General features: G+C 33.6%; 3 protein-coding genes across 5 annotated transcripts; 2 read left to right on the top strand and 1 right to left on the bottom strand.

The window, feature by feature from the left end:
- Window positions 1–2,612: 2,612 nt before the first annotated feature.
- On the bottom strand, window positions 2,613–10,399 carry LOC105341885 (GPALPP motifs-containing protein 1). Of its 3 annotated transcripts, XR_010708667.1 has the most exons (7): window positions 10,240–10,399; window positions 7,480–8,072; window positions 7,147–7,317; window positions 6,656–6,748; window positions 5,567–5,626; window positions 3,802–5,339; window positions 2,613–3,488 (listed from the first exon to the last, which is right to left on the bottom strand). XR_010708667.1 is itself a non-coding variant. In XM_066069555.1 (6 exons), the coding sequence occupies exons 1-6, from the start codon at window positions 10,277–10,279 to the stop codon at window positions 5,243–5,245; spliced, it is 1,083 nt and encodes a 360-aa protein (XP_065925627.1). In that variant the 5' UTR covers window positions 10,280–10,399; the 3' UTR covers window positions 2,613–5,242. The 3 variants fall into 3 exon arrangements, 2 of the variants coding, with proteins under 2 accessions (XP_065925627.1, XP_011446944.3); XM_066069555.1 differs by having other exon boundaries at window positions 2,613–5,368; XM_011448642.4 differs by having other exon boundaries at window positions 2,613–5,339.
- LOC105341884 (5-hydroxytryptamine receptor 1A-like) lies at window positions 2,914–4,356 on the top strand. The gene has a single exon (XM_011448641.4). The coding sequence runs from the start codon at window positions 2,914–2,916 to the stop codon at window positions 4,354–4,356; it is 1,443 nt and encodes a 480-aa protein (XP_011446943.2).
- Window positions 10,400–10,524: 125 nt separating the features above from the next.
- On the top strand, window positions 10,525–17,929 carry LOC105323122 (peptidyl-prolyl cis-trans isomerase NIMA-interacting 4). Its single transcript, XM_034471635.2, has 3 exons — window positions 10,525–10,705; window positions 16,112–16,231; window positions 17,477–17,929. Exons 1-3 carry the CDS (start codon window positions 10,604–10,606, stop codon window positions 17,633–17,635), a joined length of 381 nt encoding a protein of 126 aa, XP_034327526.1. The 5' UTR covers window positions 10,525–10,603; the 3' UTR covers window positions 17,636–17,929.
- The last annotated feature ends 1,897 nt before the right edge of the window (window positions 17,930–19,826 follow it).

The raw sequence follows: 19,826 nt of genomic DNA, 5'->3' as shown, positions 1-19,826 counted from the left end.
CAGAAGGAATGTATAATACTAAGAATCATAGCTCGGTGACGATAAAAAATATGTATGTATAATTATACACATTAGAACTGTGTCAAAAAGGGAATATATAACGTTATCACAAAGTTCTAACTTTTCTATAAAAAGAAATCAGTGTTTGTTAAATATGCTTAATCATCTCACCGACTTCAAATAGCACAACGTCGCAAAATATCCAGACTAAAAACAATGTATAAAATGTATAAAATTGACCGAAACCTTTTACCCAGTTATGTAATGGATATTTTTCCAAATAAGCGTGCTAATGTATCTAACTATTCTACCAGAAATGCACATAATTACTTTATACCAAAATGTCGTTTGGAATTGTATAAATCTTCGTATATTTCCTGTTGATGAATGGAATGCGCTTTCAACGGATGTCCGTGGAAGCGACTCTGTTCGCATTTATAAGGAAAAAATACATGTTTCTGTCAAAAATGAAAATGTACTTACATGTAGAACTATACCTAATTTTTTTTACATATGGGGATAGATTTTTGAATATCATTCATACTAAACTTCGTCACAATTGTGCACTAAATAATGATTTATTTCGATGTAATATTATCAACAGTCCACTCTGTTCGTGTGGTAAGACAGAAGATACGTACCATTATTTTTTCACATGTATAATAAATATAAAGATGCTAGAAATGTTCTATTTAATGACGTTTTTCAAATTGTAAATCTTAACATTGTCAATACTCATGTTTTACTTTGGGGTGACAGTTCAATAAGTGACAATGAAAACAAGCATTTATTTGCATTAGTTTATAAATTTATAAAAAATACTGAAAGATTTAACTGATCTTATAACTACTAGTACACCGTTTTTAATTATATACGTGTCAATTGCATATATGTATACGACCATTCTATCCACTGACCTTTATTTATGTTGCGTACACATATATTGTATTATATCTTTGTATTGGGAGAGGGCGGTCTAAGTTATGGAACTTGTGTCCAATCCCAATTGTATTTTTGTACAATAAAAATATTTTCAAATCAAATCAAATCAACGTCGCATTATCGCAACTTCAAATAACGCCGCGGCACAAATAATTAATAAACACCATCGCACTTGAACATCCGAAGATAGTTACAGCGCAATGGCGTTTTGTGCAAGTATTGTAATTGTCTTTTGTAATTAGTCTATGAGATCAATAATTTACAATATGTAGTTTCGATTAATACATAATGAAAATGACCGACATCCTTATAACAATGACACTGATATCTTTATCAGAATGTGACGGACGCTGTCGGCGACGTTAGTCCCCCCCCCCCCCCCCGCCACTATTTGCTTTTCACCATGAACCTACATGTATATGTCCTATCACCTCCAACTCAGAGGCTTTCGTTCGAAATCTTATTAAAGCATCATAGATATGCATTAGCCTACAACATGTACAGTTCTACAAAAACAAGAAACGAAAGAAGTATGTGCGTGTTGTCTCATCAATGAGTGCTTAACTTACTAACACGTGTGTGAGGACCAGAACTCGATAATATGCTTTTATGATATCACTTGCGAATTTTGTGAAATCTGATAACCTTGCAAATGATAAAAATTTTACTTATGTGGACGAAGGAAAAATTTACTTTGCTTATCTTACCACATCATTTAAAATTGACGTGACAAAATATAAATATAATATGTAATTCCATTTTCCTTTGGGGCTCAGCTTTTAACTGTCATAATAATTCAATTTTGGATAAAAAGTACATGAAATTATATACCAATATATAAATTCCTTGCCAATGTTATTGTGTTGGTACGCTACAAATGTACTTTTACATCTTCCTATCTGGAGCTGTGATTGCGGACATCGAATTTCAGAACAATTTACTGCCGACTACAAATCTTTCAAATGATACCATCAGAACTGAACTCTTTTACAAATGAAAAGACTGGTGCATTACCCTGCAATTCAATGAAGACGAATCAGCTTGGGTTTCTTTAACACTAATGATGACATGAAGTGAATTACGCCAACGGGTAAATTGTAAATTAAAGATTTAAAATTTAAAAAATGTTAAAATATACAAAAATATTGTTGATATTCATAGTTTTCAAAGGAAAGCCAAAATCAATATTTTCATTTAGCGATGTCTTACATGGCGACCTTTGGGCAGAGAGAACAATAAATCCCCTGGTTAATCAGCCCACCCACGCGTTACCGACACACGGAATACTAACCAGGTCTCCCCGAGCTGGCGGATATTATAGGACGCCCGATCCGAGAGAGATACCTTTCCCCGAGGGAGTAGCCCGAGCTGCTTCAATTTAGAATACTTTCGACTCAATCTGATCACAAGATAATAAAGATTTACGATTGGAATGTCTATTGAGTATATTCTGTAAGGAGTAGAATTTCGACGCTCAGTTAAAGTTGTTCCTGTCCAATAAATGATAAAGCAACAAATCTTAAAGATGGTTCTTTGTAGAATTCCGTTTCTCTTTTTAAAGAACATCCGTGATTTCGAGTAGACCGTTTACATGCATAGACTGACAGCATATTGTGATTTGAATAACATTTTCCCCCAAGAGGCAGTTTTGCAACTAGGAACACGACATATTCAGTCAATAGAGTAACGTTTTATTCTGGATTTATCAATGGAATATTTTGTGATAGCTGGATTCTTGGTGCGGGTCTTTTAGAGGTTGTAATAACATACGACCAATGGCAACCTGTGAAACTTTTGAGATGAGCCCACTTGATAATTATACTGGAGGTTCTAAACAAACCATATGTAACATTTGTTAATATTCAATAGAAAAATTCATAGACCTAATGCGTATTATAAGCCTAGTTTGGACTCCGGAACGTGTTACAAATATCCTTGTACCAACACGTTACATTCACCACTTGTTTAACGATGGACGGCCTAGGACATGATTTCGTAAGTAGAACCGTTAACATTTTCATCGCCATTTTCGCTGTCCTGATTATTATCGGCACCGTGTTTGGAAACAGTTTGGTGATTCTGTCCATCCTGATGGACCGTCGCCTCCATCGCGTGGGCAACATCTTCATCGTCAGTCTCGCTCTCAGCGACATCCTTGTGGGTCTGTGTGTCACCCCCTTCGCCTTGGTCTATCAGCTCCAAGGGGTTTGGAATTTTGGCTCAATCTTTTGTGACTTTTGGATCTCCATGGACATTATCTGCTGTACTGCAAGCATTGTGAATTTGTGCGTCATTAGTTACGACCGATACAATGCAATATCACAGCCTCTTCACTACGCACAATTTCGGACCGTCAGACGAGCGCTCTGTCTAGTCATCCTTGCCTGGACCTACTCCATTGTTATTGCCTTACCCCCTCTTCTTGGGTGGAAAACGCCCAATCAAATGACGATAAACTCCTGTGTTATTTCCCAAAACGTTGGTTACACGTTCTTTTCCACTATCGGGGCCTTCTACCTTCCCTTGGTCATCATGTTGTGTTTTTACTGCAAAATTTTTCAAGTTACGTGGTTAAGAGGTAAACAGTGGGTAAGAGGCCCTGGGAATAGTTTGATAATCAAATTCCGTCAGAAAAAGGGACTTAACTCCTACAATACTTTTCGATATTGTTGTGACAATGGAAAGAAAGAAGGTAAAAACTTGTCTATCGAAAAGAACAGTGATGAATCCAAAGAAAATCATATTGAGAAAGTGACTGTCGACAACGGTATGCAACCAAGCTTTGATCACCAAATTAATATTGAGAAACCTACATGTACCAAATCAAAACGACCGACTCTGGTTCGTCAGATTTCCTACCTGTCAAGCACAGATTCAGGATACACTACTTCCGGTGAAGCTTCAGTATCAAGTGATGCGAGGGAAGACCAAGGGTGCATGCCGAGCATAGCAGAGGACGAAATTATTACAGAAATAGTTGACATAGAAACCGGAAAACTGATCATTAAAGGTCGGGATGGTCAGGACACTAACGGCGTCAATATTCCAAAGAGCATTCCCAAACCCAACGTCACGGGGAAAAAAGGTCACGTGACAACTGCTCGCAAACGGCGCCGCTTAAAGCGCAAAGATACCATATCTCTGCCCCAAGAGCGCAGGGCAGTCCGTACACTCGGGATCGTTGTGGGCTGCTTTCTGGTCTGTTGGCTTCCGTTTTTTATCATTGCCATTCTGGTACCGTTGTGTCCCCACTGTGTGTTCCCAAAGGCTGTGCAGAGTTTGGCTCTTTTCCTTGGGTACTTCAACTCGGCCTGTAACCCTGTCATCTACACCTTCTTTAACAAGGAATTCAGGGCTGCCTTTAAGAAAATACTCTGCTGCAAGTTCAACGTATCTGCACCAACTTATTTGTAAAACTTAAATTCAGTTAGTATATACGTCCCTGCTCTGCCTAAATGTACATGTAATAAGAACAATTATTATTTAAACATGAATATGAAAAATCAGTTAGCTAAATATTTACACACTGGCAATATAACGACAACACTATATCCCCTTTCATCGACAAAATCAATCTTTGGTATGAAAAAATGAGTTTAAATTCCACAAATGTAATTAATAGACATGCTATATACTAAACATCATATGATAAAAGTATTGACGCTGCCCCACTATCCTTATTGGTGGAGGGGGGCCATATTCATTGCTGTATTGAAAGAAATAAATGTTACAAGATGCAATATTCCAATTCTAATTTACCTTAATAGGTAAATATCACTGTAACTACTGATATATTGACAGATAATGCAACCATGCAACACTATACATATTCACTGCACTCCAAGTTTTTTTTTAAGGAAAACTGCTGTCTCTCTCAAAATAGCCAAACTATATATGTTTTTATCTGTCTGCTGTGTATCATTCCGTTGCAAACTTTTTGATTCCATGATGTTTGGTGTTGTTATTACATTATGTACAATTATTGTAAATAAAACATTAATTTTTATTTTTGTATGAGTTTTCACTTTGTATCAACAAATCTACAACTGTAAATACTGTATACCCAGGTACATATAAATTAGTCTTGTAAAATATTTATATGAATCAATCTCAGCTGACAAGTTAATGCTTTCTGAGTTAGCAATCGCTTTCACTGAGTCTTGATCAATGTTTGTATCAGTCAACCTGATTCACACTGAACAATAATTTGGGCACTGATTTCGTTTTTGTCCTCCTGGTCACAGATACTGAGAATCCTTGCTGTGGCCAAATCGACTGTTCAGGTTCTGAGATTTCTTTATTATTGCCTTCCTCTGAGCATCATCGAATCTGTTAGCTTGTAGGTCAAGGTCACGATCAAATGGCCTCCGCTCCTTTGGTTGGCTGCTTTCTTCTTTCTATACGTATACAGACACACACTGAGTAACTAAAAATCACAATTTGCTTTGTATTTTGGTCAGTAGATAGCTATCAATTAATGAAAGTAAAAGTGAGCAGCCTCACATACCCCAGGCTCCAACTTTACTTGGCAAGGCGATATGTAATAATGAATGGCAGGGTATCCATTTAATAATTATGAAAAATAATTAAAATGCATGTGAATACAAAATGTCTTAACACTTACCTGTTGTTTTTTCATCTTCTTCTGGTGCGTATTAAGCAATGACTCTGTTCCACGTGCTTTCTGTTAAAAAGATGAAATCAAATGTTAATTATGCATGCTTCTGAGAAATTAACTTTGTTGAGATTGCTAAATATTTAAAAGAAAATAACTTCGTGTAGCAATAAGGTAAACGAATAATTATATCAATATTTCAAATAGCTGCAGAACTGAAGCTTAATGGGAAAGAGGTATAGCGCCTTTTTCCATAATTTTCTTACACCCATGTTTGAACGGAAAGTAACTGTTACTATAAATAGATACAGGTACATGTACCTGTTGCAATTTGATTTTCTTAACCTAGGTACTGATTTTATAATGTTGTCTATAACCACTGATTTGTTATAAACTTTGGAAACCTGCATCAATAAATAAAAGTCAGTTAATAATCTGAACCATAACTTCCAGCAATCAGTGTATTAGTGTAAATAGAGTACATTTTGTATTATATAGTTTTAGTGAAGTGCTTTGGATTATTGGATTTGCTTTTACATGAACTCAGAATTAAACAAGAAAATTTTAAGAAACAAAAGATGTTTGTAAAACACTTATGCCCCCCTCCCTTGGAAACATCTGTGAAGAAAATAAACAGAAAGTACAAATAATTGGAATTTTTCTACGTTCAAGGCACATAACTCTGTCAAAAAATGCTTGACCGTATGCAAAATTAAACTTGATCTAGATATCATTATGAGAAACCTGTATACCAAATTTCATTTCAATATATGCATCCTACGCGAAAGAAAATGAACTAAAAGTTTTAGTCTAAAACTGCAAATAATTGGAATTTTTATAAGTCCACGGCGCATATCTCTGTCAAATATTGTTTATTCGCACCCAAAATCAAACTTGATCTAGACATTGTTATGATAAACCTGTATATCAAATTTCATTTCACACGACATGCAGACTTCATAAAAACATTTGTAAAATCTAATCTATACACAAACTTCAAGATTTGAAGAAATATGAATTTACAGCACATAATATGACATGTGTGTTACTATGAACAGTTGAACCCTGTGAGTTGAAGAATTGCATTATGTTACTTACATTGTAGCTTTCCAGCTCTGACCGGATTTGCTGATCCCTTCCTGAGGGCCCAGAGCCTGGGTGTGGTCTTTTTCTGGTATCTGTATTTCCTTCCTACAGCAATAGACGTCAATTCAAACCCAATTAGTTCTTTATTTATATCTCGACATACTGTGATACAAACAGTATTAGTCAGAGTAGTAACACAGCTAATACAACGCAGTTTTAAACTCTGAAATTAAATCATATTCAGCATGAATCTAATAATTTGTTTATAAAATTGATTTTCAATTAAATATTGAAGCCAGAGAATACTGTATGATACATGCAATATATAATTGTTTCCTTACCAGTGCATATATGTACTATAATTGGCCCAATGTATTTTATTTTTTGTATTCTTGGACTTTTTAACATTACTTATGTCCAAAAACAAATATTAGTAGTTCAATCAATGAATATATGGCAATCAACAAAAGATGGACTAAACTGTGATTATCAAATGAACTGACTTTCTCTTTCCTTGCTCTGTCAGCCGGACTGTCCGTCCACATGGACCGATCACTGAGGTCCGGACCAGCATTGACGCGGAAAGTCCGAGCTGTGAGTCCAATGTTCTGGCCCATACAGTCTGGTAACTCCATCATCCATGCCTCACGTTTTGGTTGACCATCTGACTGAGTCTGAATAAAGAGAGATGTTATCGTACATTTTTAAAGAGTTGGAGTCTCGCTCTAAAGGCATAAAAATGTGTACTTTAACTTCTTTAGTTTACTATGAAAATTACGCTTTCAATCAAACATAAAAATGATAAAAGCAACAAAAATCAAAAGTAAAATTTATACTTTTCCATCCAAGTGATCTTTCATTTTGCGGGCTCTTCTTTCAATCTCAGCAGAAAAATCTGACCCAGAGTTCCCAGCTGACATCTCTGAAGGAAGTGGTCCAATGACATCATTATCATCATCAGCATCATCATCCTTGACATCATGAACATTTTCTCTATATGATGCTGAATGAACATTTCTCTGCAAGTGAGGGGGTAAACTGGGGCCAATAATACAGTCCTGTTTTGAACTTTGACCTTTGGATACACATGCCCCACTTTCATTGTCCTTTACATCACTACTTTGAAATTGTTTCTTGTATAAATGTGGAGGAAGGGCAGGGCCGATCACTGAGGAGCTGTCATCAGACTTTAATAGTGAGGTTCTACAAGGGCCAATATTAACTGAGCCTTGCGTTTGGTTCAAAGATGACTTCATGTGTGGGGGCAGGGAGGGCCCAATGCATGGTCCCTCCTCTTCTTCTGATGTGGAATCTGGTGATAATTCTTGAGAATTCTGTAGGTGGGGAGGAAGCTGAGGTCCTATTCCACTGACACGTTTCACAGGTGCCTCTTTCTGTAGATTCTTTAAAGTGCTTCTTTCATTCAAACCTGGAGAGAATAACCAAAGTACAACAATGAAATCATTCTGTTTTAGTGATTTCTATAGACAACATGTACAGACGGAGGAAATTTGAGTTGAAATCTGAACATTGTTTAAAGAAATTTAATAAAAAAAAATTGAAAAATTCTAAATAACCAATAATACTTCACGGTGCATAGCAATATGGTGGAAAAAAGATAAGATTTCTAAGGAAAATTTTAACCTGTAAATTCAATTTTTATCAACCAAGTTAAAAAATTCTAAATTACAAATAATACTTTGTAACACTGCATTAACATAGCAACACAATGGGGAAAAAGATAGGGTTTCTAAGGAAAATTTTAACTCATAAATGGTATATACATGTATCTTAAGTTAATAAAAATTGCTTTAAAGATATTTAAATCAGCATTACAATATCATATTCAAAAGATTTTGAGAATACAGCAGATCTTGCACAAAAAGTTAAAACTTAAATTCAAAGTAGGTTGCCATTAACATTTGGTGGCTCTCGATCTCCAACAGTCTACTTTGAGCTCTGTCTCTAGACTTCTCATACATTTTCGGAACATTTCAGTCATTATATGGAGAATTTAAGTCATTCAAAAGTAAACTTCTGTTGCTTTAGCTAAGTTTGGCAAGTATCTAGTACATTTCGGAATGATGTGTTTATTACGCAGCATACAGATGTTGTCAGATGATAGGGATAAGTCATTGGATCATTTTTTAACCTAGATCTCATCAGAAATTGCTGGAGAAATTGGAGAACTTGTTTAAAACATAGCTTGAAATGAGGACCCCCTATAAATCCAAGATGGTGAGTATCATCCCTTTACCATGTTTACTTTTTTTTTAATATAAACAGGTATCTCATAATATCGCCATACTTATTTTTTTCCCTAAAAAAAAAGATATTCCAAGTTGTCATTTTCAAAAGTCATTAAGTGTTGTTCAAAGAGCTTGTATTATACTAGCTTTTCTGAGGAATATCAATTTCCCAACTTACTTATTTTGTTATTTTGTGTGTTATTTTTAAATCACAAGTCTTATTCACCTTCAAAATTAAAGAGTTCCAAATTATAGCAGCATTGAAAATCTGGAAGTCTAGTTCAGTTATAACAGACAGTTTTATTTTTTTTTAAATTAAAATATGATTCTTCATAAAAGCAAAGTCACTTGTTAGGGAATAAAATTTGCATTTTATTATACTTTTTTTTTTTTAAATTCTCATCAAATACATTCTGGTCTTTTGAACTTGCTTTTGAAGTTGGTGCATAAACTTTAATTGCAGAATAAAACGGGAATGCTATTCATTCAAACATACTGCGATACAACGGAACCCACAATGTAATCAGATGCACTTTTTTAACATGATTGAAACTGGGGTTTTCAGTGAACTTATTTCTTGCAATACCCAGAAATACACCTAAGGTAATCTTCACTATCCAACTACCAGATCCAGTACAATCACTTGATTTAACTATGTATCTTGATTTACCTACAAAGCTTTTTTTGCCTACCTGAAGTAGGTTTATTTAGCTACTCAATCATATTTTTTGTTAAATGGACATTTGTACTAAAAGTCGCACTCAGGTACAGTAATAATTTTTATCTTTGAACTGATCTGAAAACAATTCATTAAAAATTCACTTTTAAAAATGTTGCTCTTTTTGCGCAAATGTAGACTGTCAAAGTTCTTAATGTTTTGGGGCTATGTATAACTGTTTATGTTACCAAACAGTTACTTCTAAAATGGAAAAACAAAGAAAAACAGTTCTGGTTGAACATGATAATTGATTGGTAATATATATAATTCAGCAGATCGTGAATTAATCACACTTATCCATGCCTGATCGCACACAAGGTGTAATACAGTTACTAAAGCAATAGAAATGCATGTTTTCCGTAGAACAACTCAAAAACAAGCAATGTTTTAACTATTTTTGCTCTGGATTGCTTTCATAAAACTACACAGTACAAATATAAGGCATAATTGCATAAAGGTAGCTAAATTAACCTATTTCAGGTAGGTAAATAAAGCTATGTATGTAAATCAAGCTACGTAGCTAAGTCTAGTGATTGTGCTGAACCTGCTGAACGACCGAGCCCGTGCGTCTTAGAAGACTTTTTCTATTCATAATAAACACTCGGCACTGATAAAAAAAAAATAACTACCTGGAGGTAGCGCTGGACCAAAGCAATCTTCATCAGACATTTCTGAAGCTAAATGACTCTTATTTTATGAGAAATGTGGCTTAGACTGTATTTTTTTTTATTTAACTTGACCAGACGTCATCCATATTGCATTATTTTCCAACACATGTATGAGTCTGACAATCTGATTGGTCAAGGTGACTTACTCTATCCACAGCTGATCCAATCATAATATATATTGCAATTAAATTTTCTTAATCTTTTGAATGTTTAAAATAACATATTACAACGACTTGATGCAAATTCTTATGTTAACATTGATTATGTTGTGACATGTGGATGAATGGTAAAAAACTGTAAACATTAAACAAGAACAACGTGAAAAATGCCAAAAAATAAAGGAGGAGGCGGAGGGGGTAAAGGAGCTAAAGGCGGGGGCGATGACGATTCATCAAAAAAGCAAGCAAAGGGAGGGAACTCTGTAAAGGTGGGACATTAAGTCGATAATAGAACCCCACAAGGACTTGGTTGTTGGATAGTGAACATGGTGAAGTTTCTAATTATTTGTTCACGAAGGCAAAATTGATTAAAATCGGTAATCTTAGGTGTAGTTCTGTGTATTGAAATAAATGAATTCACTGACCCCCCCCCCCCCCCCCCCCCGGTTTCAACAATCATGTTAAAGAAGTGTGTGTATTCAATGTATTCCCGAGTACCAAAATTCCGTCATCATAAGCAGAAAAGTTCCGCGTTTCTCTGTACATTATTTTTGCGATTTTTATCATTTGCAATCACTAAATATAACCTGAAACGTTATAATTTATAAACTTATTAACTAAAATATTTTTATTATTATTCAAAAGAGCCCTCTGAATACGACGTTTATCACACCTGCTATCATAACTTATGATCCTAACTCCGTCACCCACATGATCTATGATACGCCAGGGAATGGAGACACATTAACAATTTAGTTAAAACTCAACTTGAATCTAGGTCAAGTCATAGTAAGTAAAATTGGTGTATACAATTTAAATTGTATTTAAAGCTGCTTGATCTGATTTATTTGTTATTACAGTATAAAATGTTTTCTATAAAAACCATTTATATTAGAAAGTTATAGACTTTCTCCTATTTACACCAGCAGAATCAGTCTCCTTTCAAAGTTAGAAACATTCAAAGTTCTTTTTGGGCAAACAAAAAAAAAAAACCAAAATGCATCACGTGTTTAGATGTTTAGAAGAGGAAACCGTTCGGTTTCGTCCCCCGAATTATTGGGGTTATTCAACCTGCTTGCTATGCATCGATTGTAAACTTCAAAAATATTAGCGAACAAAACATACACGTTTATTTATAATTTGTCTAATCATTTCGACCATTATTTTAAGCGATGTCAAAGTCTTAATACAACCATACCCGTCTGGTCATCAGGGTTGAACTTTAACATGAGGCGAAATAATGCAGTACCCTTTTATGTCGTTTGTTTTGTTGGCAAACTTTGTATGTATTTTTCTTCATTGAAATTTGGTTTAATTGACTGGGAAAAATAACTGCAATGTCTATTATTATACATATACTTTTAATAACCATCGTTTAAAAGCGTGCAAAAAAATAGATATAAAATCGGACCAAGCAGCTTTAATTTCATCAAAGTGAAATGATCGCCAGAATAAAAAATGGGTCCCTGTAACACCAATCACAATGACCTTTTCAGAATGTATGGATGCCGTTTGATTTCTGTCCTTACATATTTCAAATATAACAATATTGATGAGTAAATTAATGATCATATTATTTATTTATTACATTTTTAATAAATGTAGCATGTTCTAAATACCGACATACCAATATACGTTATCTGTAACCCTGTATAAGGCAAAAATTACGGCATGAGCGATTTGACGTTATCATCAAGTGTAGTGCATAAACGCTATTGCGGACTGAAAAAAATGTATTAATAACCTTAATAAAAAATAAATTACATGTGAAATGTTTCATCTTGACCTCTCTTAGAATGACTGACCACCATAAATAATCAAATGGGCCCGCATGTCAGAAATATCATTATTTTAGTGCACTCGTAAAAAAGTGTTAGCTGATTAGGATAGATTATGCAACTTGTGATACTTATGCACTCCACAAGCATGGATGCTGAGTCTGAGCAATAGGTTTGGATGTTGGACACAACATGAACGTGTCCCATACCTCCTTACATGTAAATAATGAATTTTCCAATTATCAAATTAAATCTATTCATTTAACAAATTTTTCAAAAGAGCAGTCCCTATACAACTTGCCTCAGTTGAAATCAGCCAGTACTGGAAATACATGCTTCTAGATTTACTTTTTTGCATACTACGTCATCAAAAAGTGGTGTATAGAGCCACCATAGGTCTCCAAAAGATTGGTTCCTTATTTTTTTTCCATCTAATAATTTATGTGCATGACACTATTCGTATTTCTTAATAAAAGCACTGTGAAGATTTGTATAGTTTGCACAATCATTTTTATTGATTTTAATTAATTAAACATTGGAAAGTTTGTAATCAATATTTGGGGAAACAAGCATCAACATGTGGCAGTCATTTAATGATCGTGTTACCGGTATCTTTTTTTAACAAAATGGCGGTCAATGTGGTGGCACCCAGGGCTAGAAGAAATTTTTTTGGTTGATAGTACCGCTGATTCAACTCTCATTTTTCTCTTATTTTCCTAAATACTATATATATGTGACCATTAAGCTTCACATCGCGAGTCGGGCTTTGCCCGTCATTGCGTTCATTTTATTCATATCTATTAGCCAATGACTAGACAGTAAGTCATGAGAAAATGCTGCCTTCATCAAATCAGAGTTTGTCATTTATTGCCCAAAGTCCAAGCTCTTGTTGAAATGGTTCTATGTTATATGCTGCATCCATTTGGGAGACGGCAACTTATGTTGTTGAATACACCCAGGAGCTAACGTACTGTCATTATGATGAATTAAGAAATCAAGTCGGTTTACCAAATTGATGCAACATTTTTCGTAAATAATTTAATGTGTTGATAAACTAGACACGAAATGGTCATATCCTAGATAGAATGTTCTATCATTAAAATGACACGTCCTACGGTCCTGGTTTAACGATGCAATTCATCCCCTACACTTGCTTTGTAGCAATTGAAAAAAAAACTATCACATTGTATCTTCCCTAAATTTTCATATGATTGGTCTAAAACACCTCTATTGTTGCTCTTATTTTACCACATATATTGTTTTTGCAAAAAAATCACTTCTGATTAACATTTTGTTTGAAAATTCTCTGTTTATAATTGCAATTTTAAAGATAAAATCTGAAATATTCTGTGTGCGATTTCCAGCAAATTCAAATGTATAGATCATGTACATAGTAGAAATATATCCACTTTGGTATGACCAATTAAATGGATATTTTATCATGTTTATGGACTTAGATACATGAACATGTTCAAAAAGGTTTGTAATGTATATCTATACTGTACATGTTTTCCCCCTGCAGATTATTTTTAACAATTAAGCTTAAAATTGACACATAGCAAATCCACTTCGAGGCTGCTAACATTGCAAGTATATGGGGCGAATTCTTACTGTGACCTAAGCCCAACCTGGTCCCAGTTAGACTATTCTTTCTAGTCACATCCCTGTAGATCGACCTATGAAAGTAAAATTTAATATGACTGTATTTCATCCTTTTTATCAAATTGGTAAGTCTGGTTGCTTTTTATTTTTTCGTTTGTTATATGAGGTATTTTTGGGGGATTTCATTGTGTGCCAAGATGTTTTTCTACATTATTATGGGCCAGATAGTGTACTTTATGTATAATAAATACTTTTTATGTAAAATTACAAGGACTAAACACATGCACTATTCAATGTAACTGTGAAATAGTGAAATGCTATCTTCCCATGATGAATAGTCATTGCATGAAACTATTCACCAACTTCATTAGATCTCCCACATTGTAAAACTCAGAGAAGAGTAATTCGATTTGATTCAAAGTCCGATAACTCTAATTTGATTACCATCAAGAAAATCTGCACGAATTAAGTTTCCATAGGTATAATAAAATAAAGCTATTCGGAGGATAGCATGTGTAGATGTTTATTGAATGTGTAGTATATATATTTACTCAGAGAGTTCACAACTAGGGCCATTCATAACAAACAATAGGAAATTTCAGGTCATACCAATAATGTCAATACCGGTAATTGAATTTAATCAAAATTGAATTGGATCGAAATGGAGAACACAAGAGAACGTGACTGCTCTGTCACAGTTTCAACATTATACTCGTGCTTTATTTACATATACAAAGACTATTGACTTGGTGCATTGACCTCGCACGTAGACTATTGAGACAGTGCACTGTGCTTCTTACAACACAAAATGACCCTAACTTACTCTTGCAGTCTTGGCAAACAAAATGAATGAATTGAAAACGCATCTTGTTAGACAAGCCAAGTACTTGGTAAACATGAATTAATGTATTTAGGCCTACATTTTCCTCATTGTCACTATAAAGAAAAGCACACACAAGTGAACACAATAAGTAATGAACTCATTTTTTATTTTGCTATCTTTGCAGTAATGTACTGGTATTTAATTATATTGTTTAGCAAACAGAATGGGTTGGGGACCAGCTGTTACCTTTCCAACATCTCCAGAGTCATCATTGCTCTAGAGAATATTTACTCAGGTTAATTGTTCAAGGTTACACCTTTTTAAATATGTTAAAAGCTGTCTAGCCAGTGAAGCTAAGTGAAGGGAATACCTACAAATATAAGACTGTCAAACAATTGATCAATAGATGTTGAAATTGGTCATGGTATTAAAATAACAATACATAAGGCTATGTAAACTGTGTATGTGTATTGAGACTCAGTATAATTCATAAGAATTATTAAGATATTAGAAGCACAGTATGTAGACCATATTAAGAAATATTATTTTGTGAAACCAAATACATTTAATTTATATAGCTATAGCTACTATGTACACAGAAAATTAAAGGGTTGTGTAGCATCTGTAAATTTTTATGCAAATTAAGCCAAAGCCAAAAACCAATTTGTAATTTTTCAGCAGTTATATAATTATAATGCTTGAATATAATTGTCAATATCCATATATTATTTTACATTACATATCTGTATTCAATGACATGTTTTATATTTTCAAAATGTTATGAAAATTAAAAGATATCTGCAAATCCGATAAATTGATAAAAATATTGATAAACTAAAAAAAACCTTCATAACATTATGCAAATTACATGTAAGACTCTGCTATTAAAATAGATAGATAACTCAGATTTTCATTGTAACTGAACACCTGTTTCCTTTTCATATATGATTTATATAATGTTATGATTGACCTTAGTTATTTTTAAAATATCACTGGGTTTTTTTAGTTTTCTTTGAAAAAGTAAATAGACACACAAGATCTTTAAGTACATACATTTGTATTAAGATAAGTTTTTCATGAAAGAGAATTAATCGATGGATTTGAAAAGTTTTCAATTAACTTGTTTTTGTTAACCCAGGTATATTGGAGTATAGTCTAAGATTTTTACTTCTGTCACATTTTATTCTGTTTTTAAACAATTTATTAGTAATTATCAGAAACAGACCATGAGATAGAGAGTATGTGACAAATTGATTGTTTTTCAAATTGAACATTTTTAATGTACATACTTTCCCTGTAATTGTTTATATATCATCAAAATTAGTTTTAAACTTTAACAAACTCTGGCAAATCATTTAAACTTGAAGCTTTATGCATGGGCATGATTACTTTTGACCAAGTTTTTCGCCAGGCTTTGTGATGCCGGTACGCTGATTATTGAATTTGCTGTAGTGGTTGTTTTTTTGTTTCAGGTACGACATATACTGTGTGAGAAGCAGTCTAAATGCCTAGAGGCTTTAGAGAAAATCAAAGGAGGAATGAAGTTTAACGAAGTAGCTGCTCAGTACAGTGAGGATAAGGCCAGATCAGGGGTATGTAAATATGCTTCATGTATGTCAAATGTATAGCAGGTAATGATTAATGAAGATGATGATTTATTGGTTTGTGTCAATAAAAAACCCTTCTGCCTGTATATGTACATCAAGTTTAATGTCTTTTACAATCCATTTTGATAAGGTTCTCCGATTCTTCAGCCTCAAAATTTTTTTTTCATGAAAAAATGTTATCTGTCCTTCAAACTGTATAAAATAAAATGAAAAGAAATTAATTGATGGTATCCATGCATTTTACAAAGTTATTGCAATTTCGCCCACTATGGATATGATGAAATAAATATACAAGTTGAGATCAAGTTAAAAAAAATTAAAAGGTTGTACTGGTGCATCAGTGACCCAAACCCCTTTACCTAGATGCAATAGATTTCTGTGGTACCACTAAGCCAAGCATTTTGTTGAATAACTGATTGTAAATTAACACTAAAAGACTGAATGAAATTGTTTGTATAAAAGGCAGATTTATGGTACAAATAAAAAGATTCCAGATAATTTAAAGGACTAAAGGCGGTTTTATGCAATTTTTGCCCCCCAAAATCAAAGTTTTAGAAAGAGCTTTAAAATAAGGTGAAAGATAGTTAAAATCATATTGGAAATAAAGGTGTAAAAGATTATCTCCACAGTGACGTCAAAATGTAGAAATGACGTCATGAAGATTGCATTATTTTGATAAATTGATGTTTTGTAGCAAAATATGGGTGTTTTCCGATGGTTATTCGACTGGGAAACATCGAGCGCAGGCTTGCTCAAGTACCATTTTTTAGTATAATATGTATAACTATCTGAAGAAAAACATATGTTAAAATCGCACTTGAGCAGATCTGCACTCTATACTTCCGAATGCAAAATATAGAGCAAAAATGAGAATATCTTCATTTGTTTGCAAATTTGCGGGAATTAGGTCATTTAGGTGACGTCATAGATAAACAGGGAGTGAGCAATGATGACTAAAATCATTATTAAAGTTATAGGCATCCTCTTTACAATGATTTGTGAAGATTTCATTTTTATACGATACTATTTAAAAATTGGTTGAAATCGGGGGCAGATATTTGACCATACCGCACATAGTCCTTTATGGAACACGGCTGAGAAACCATCCTCTAAAATTTGCATCGTTTCTTATAACCTGTAAATGTATTGATATATTGCAAAGACATGTAGGTATCTGTGTATTGAAGAGAGACAATTGGCTGAATTGATTACCTGGATTTTTACCTGTAGGGAGACCTGGGATGGATGACCAGGGGCAGTATGGTGGGGCCTTTCCAGGATGCGGCGTTCGCCCTGCCCACCAGCTCGCTAGCCAACCCAGTGTACACTGACCCACCCGTCAAAACCAAGTTTGGTTATCACATCATCATGGTGGAAGGGAAGAAGTGAAAACTAGAGATCCATTTTTATATCAGTATATATGAAAACCTATATGAATGATGAGTAAAACTTGAAAAGGATTTTCATATGTTAATGCAGACTTTGTTTATATCATGTTATTGATGTTTATACACATTAAAAACATTCAGATTTATGTGCTAGTGATACTTGTTTTGGAGAATTTATGTGACGTTGTAATTTTCTAATCTGGTTGATTATGCCATTACCAATACTCTTGTGATTTTTTGAGAAAAACATTTATGCCCATACAATGCAAGACAATGAAATAAATTGACTGATGTAGGATGTATAAAAAACATGATTTTACTTGATTACAAATTTTGAGAACATTATTCAAATTGAGAATGAACTGGGAAACAATCAATTTAATTTCCTTTCCATTCCATCAAAGGGGAAAACTAAATGAATGTCTTTATACATTATATTTACCTGTGTTTGTTTAATAAACTGTAATAAATACCAGTTGTAATGGAATTTGCATTAGGAGTTATGACTCTTGTGCGAACACTGTGCACCTTAACTTACTTGAATTTATTCATTCAGAGTTTTTTCCAAAGACATTGATACCAGGTATCAGTACATGTAATAATTATATAACAGAATACTTTACTGTAGCATAAACTAGACAACACGTTCAACTATTGACACATCTGATGGTTACTTTTACAGTTAAAGATGTTGGCACATATGATAGCGTTGACCGATTTGGACATGGTAGCCCTGGGTTCAAGTCTGGTCTGTCGCTATTGCTGTAACATTGTAACCTTGGGCAAGTTACTTTACTCTACTTGTGCTCTCTCTCCATCTGGGGTTAAAATGGGTACCTGGCACATGAGATGAGCTGGCTAAATGGCAGCTTTGCTTGTATGCTCCCATGGTAGTTGAGGATGCTATGGATTGTACAGGCCTCAGCATCATGAAGGAATTTCAGCATTAAGTCAAAATTTCAGTCAATCATTAAATTATTGTTTATCATAATATGACAATTGAAATTTTTAATTAACAACTTTATACTTAGACGATTTTAGTAGCATTTTAATTTTGTCAGTGTTTTCAATCTAGAGACATTAAGACAGTGTACAATGTTTTAATTAAGAGTGCTATTATCAACAAGTTTGTTCAAAGAGTACAAAAACCAAATGATAGAAATTATTTGGTAATCACATTGACATTTATGGGCTCTCGGTTATTTTTGATGATTTTTGTTTTCGGTATTTATTCATAGAAACTGGGAAAAAATGTTTTAGTGCAAACAAAGTATCTTTGCGCCTAAAATTTCGTATCAATTAATACAATATATAAATTAATCTGATAGTAAATGCTAGGAAATCTTTGTTAAATACAAAACAGAATCAAAAAAAAAAATCTTTCCATGTTGATAATTTAAAACCCATGAATTTTTTTTTACAAAATACTAGACAAGTACTTACCGCATAAATCTATTAGTAATTACTGATTTGAAACTTGTGAATGGGGTGTTATTACCAGTGGTAAGCCATGACCCTATCCCCCCCCCCCCCAACCCTGATCCAACAGTGGAGTTCCGTGGGCCTCTTGTTTTATACGCTGATAAAAAAAAAACCCTCCTAAACGTAAACTTTGTTGCAAATTAGTGAAGTTCTCAACCCAACAGCAACACCGTGTTAGTTTGAAATTACATAACCCGCGATAAACATGATAAAAGTGTTCATACACTTTTATCATGTTTATTGCGGGTTATGTAAATTTTTTCTGCAATGATCGCCACCTTCATAACCCGCATGAATCATTAAAGAAAGCATTTTATTGTTTATATTAACATCTTTCTTTTAACCAATCAATTGAATAAATTGAGCGTAAAAAGTAAGTAAAATTCACTAAATTTAACTGTTAATGTACATATGTACGTTAGCTAAAAGAAACAGCCAAATCGTCTCTTGTGAGACTGACATCATCATAGTTATTTCGTTCAGTCCGTGTTTTTTCTTAGGTATTTGTATGTCTCTGTAGATTTCAGTGTGGCTGTTTTTATAATGCTATGAATTAACTATAAGTTTCTGTAAGAAATAGAGGTAATAATACTTGGTAGATGTAAATATAATGATTTTACAGTGACAAATTGTCAATACCCATATATTTTATAAAAATAAACATCATTATGAATATAAATATAAGCACTGATTGCTTATTTTTAGATGTC

This window comes from Magallana gigas, chromosome 8 (genome assembly GCF_963853765.1).
Source record: "Magallana gigas chromosome 8, xbMagGiga1.1, whole genome shotgun sequence".
Lineage (NCBI taxonomy): Eukaryota > Metazoa > Mollusca > Bivalvia > Ostreida > Ostreidae > Magallana > Magallana gigas.
Note: the sequence above shows the minus strand (reverse complement) of the source record. Positions and strands in the feature narration are given on the sequence as shown.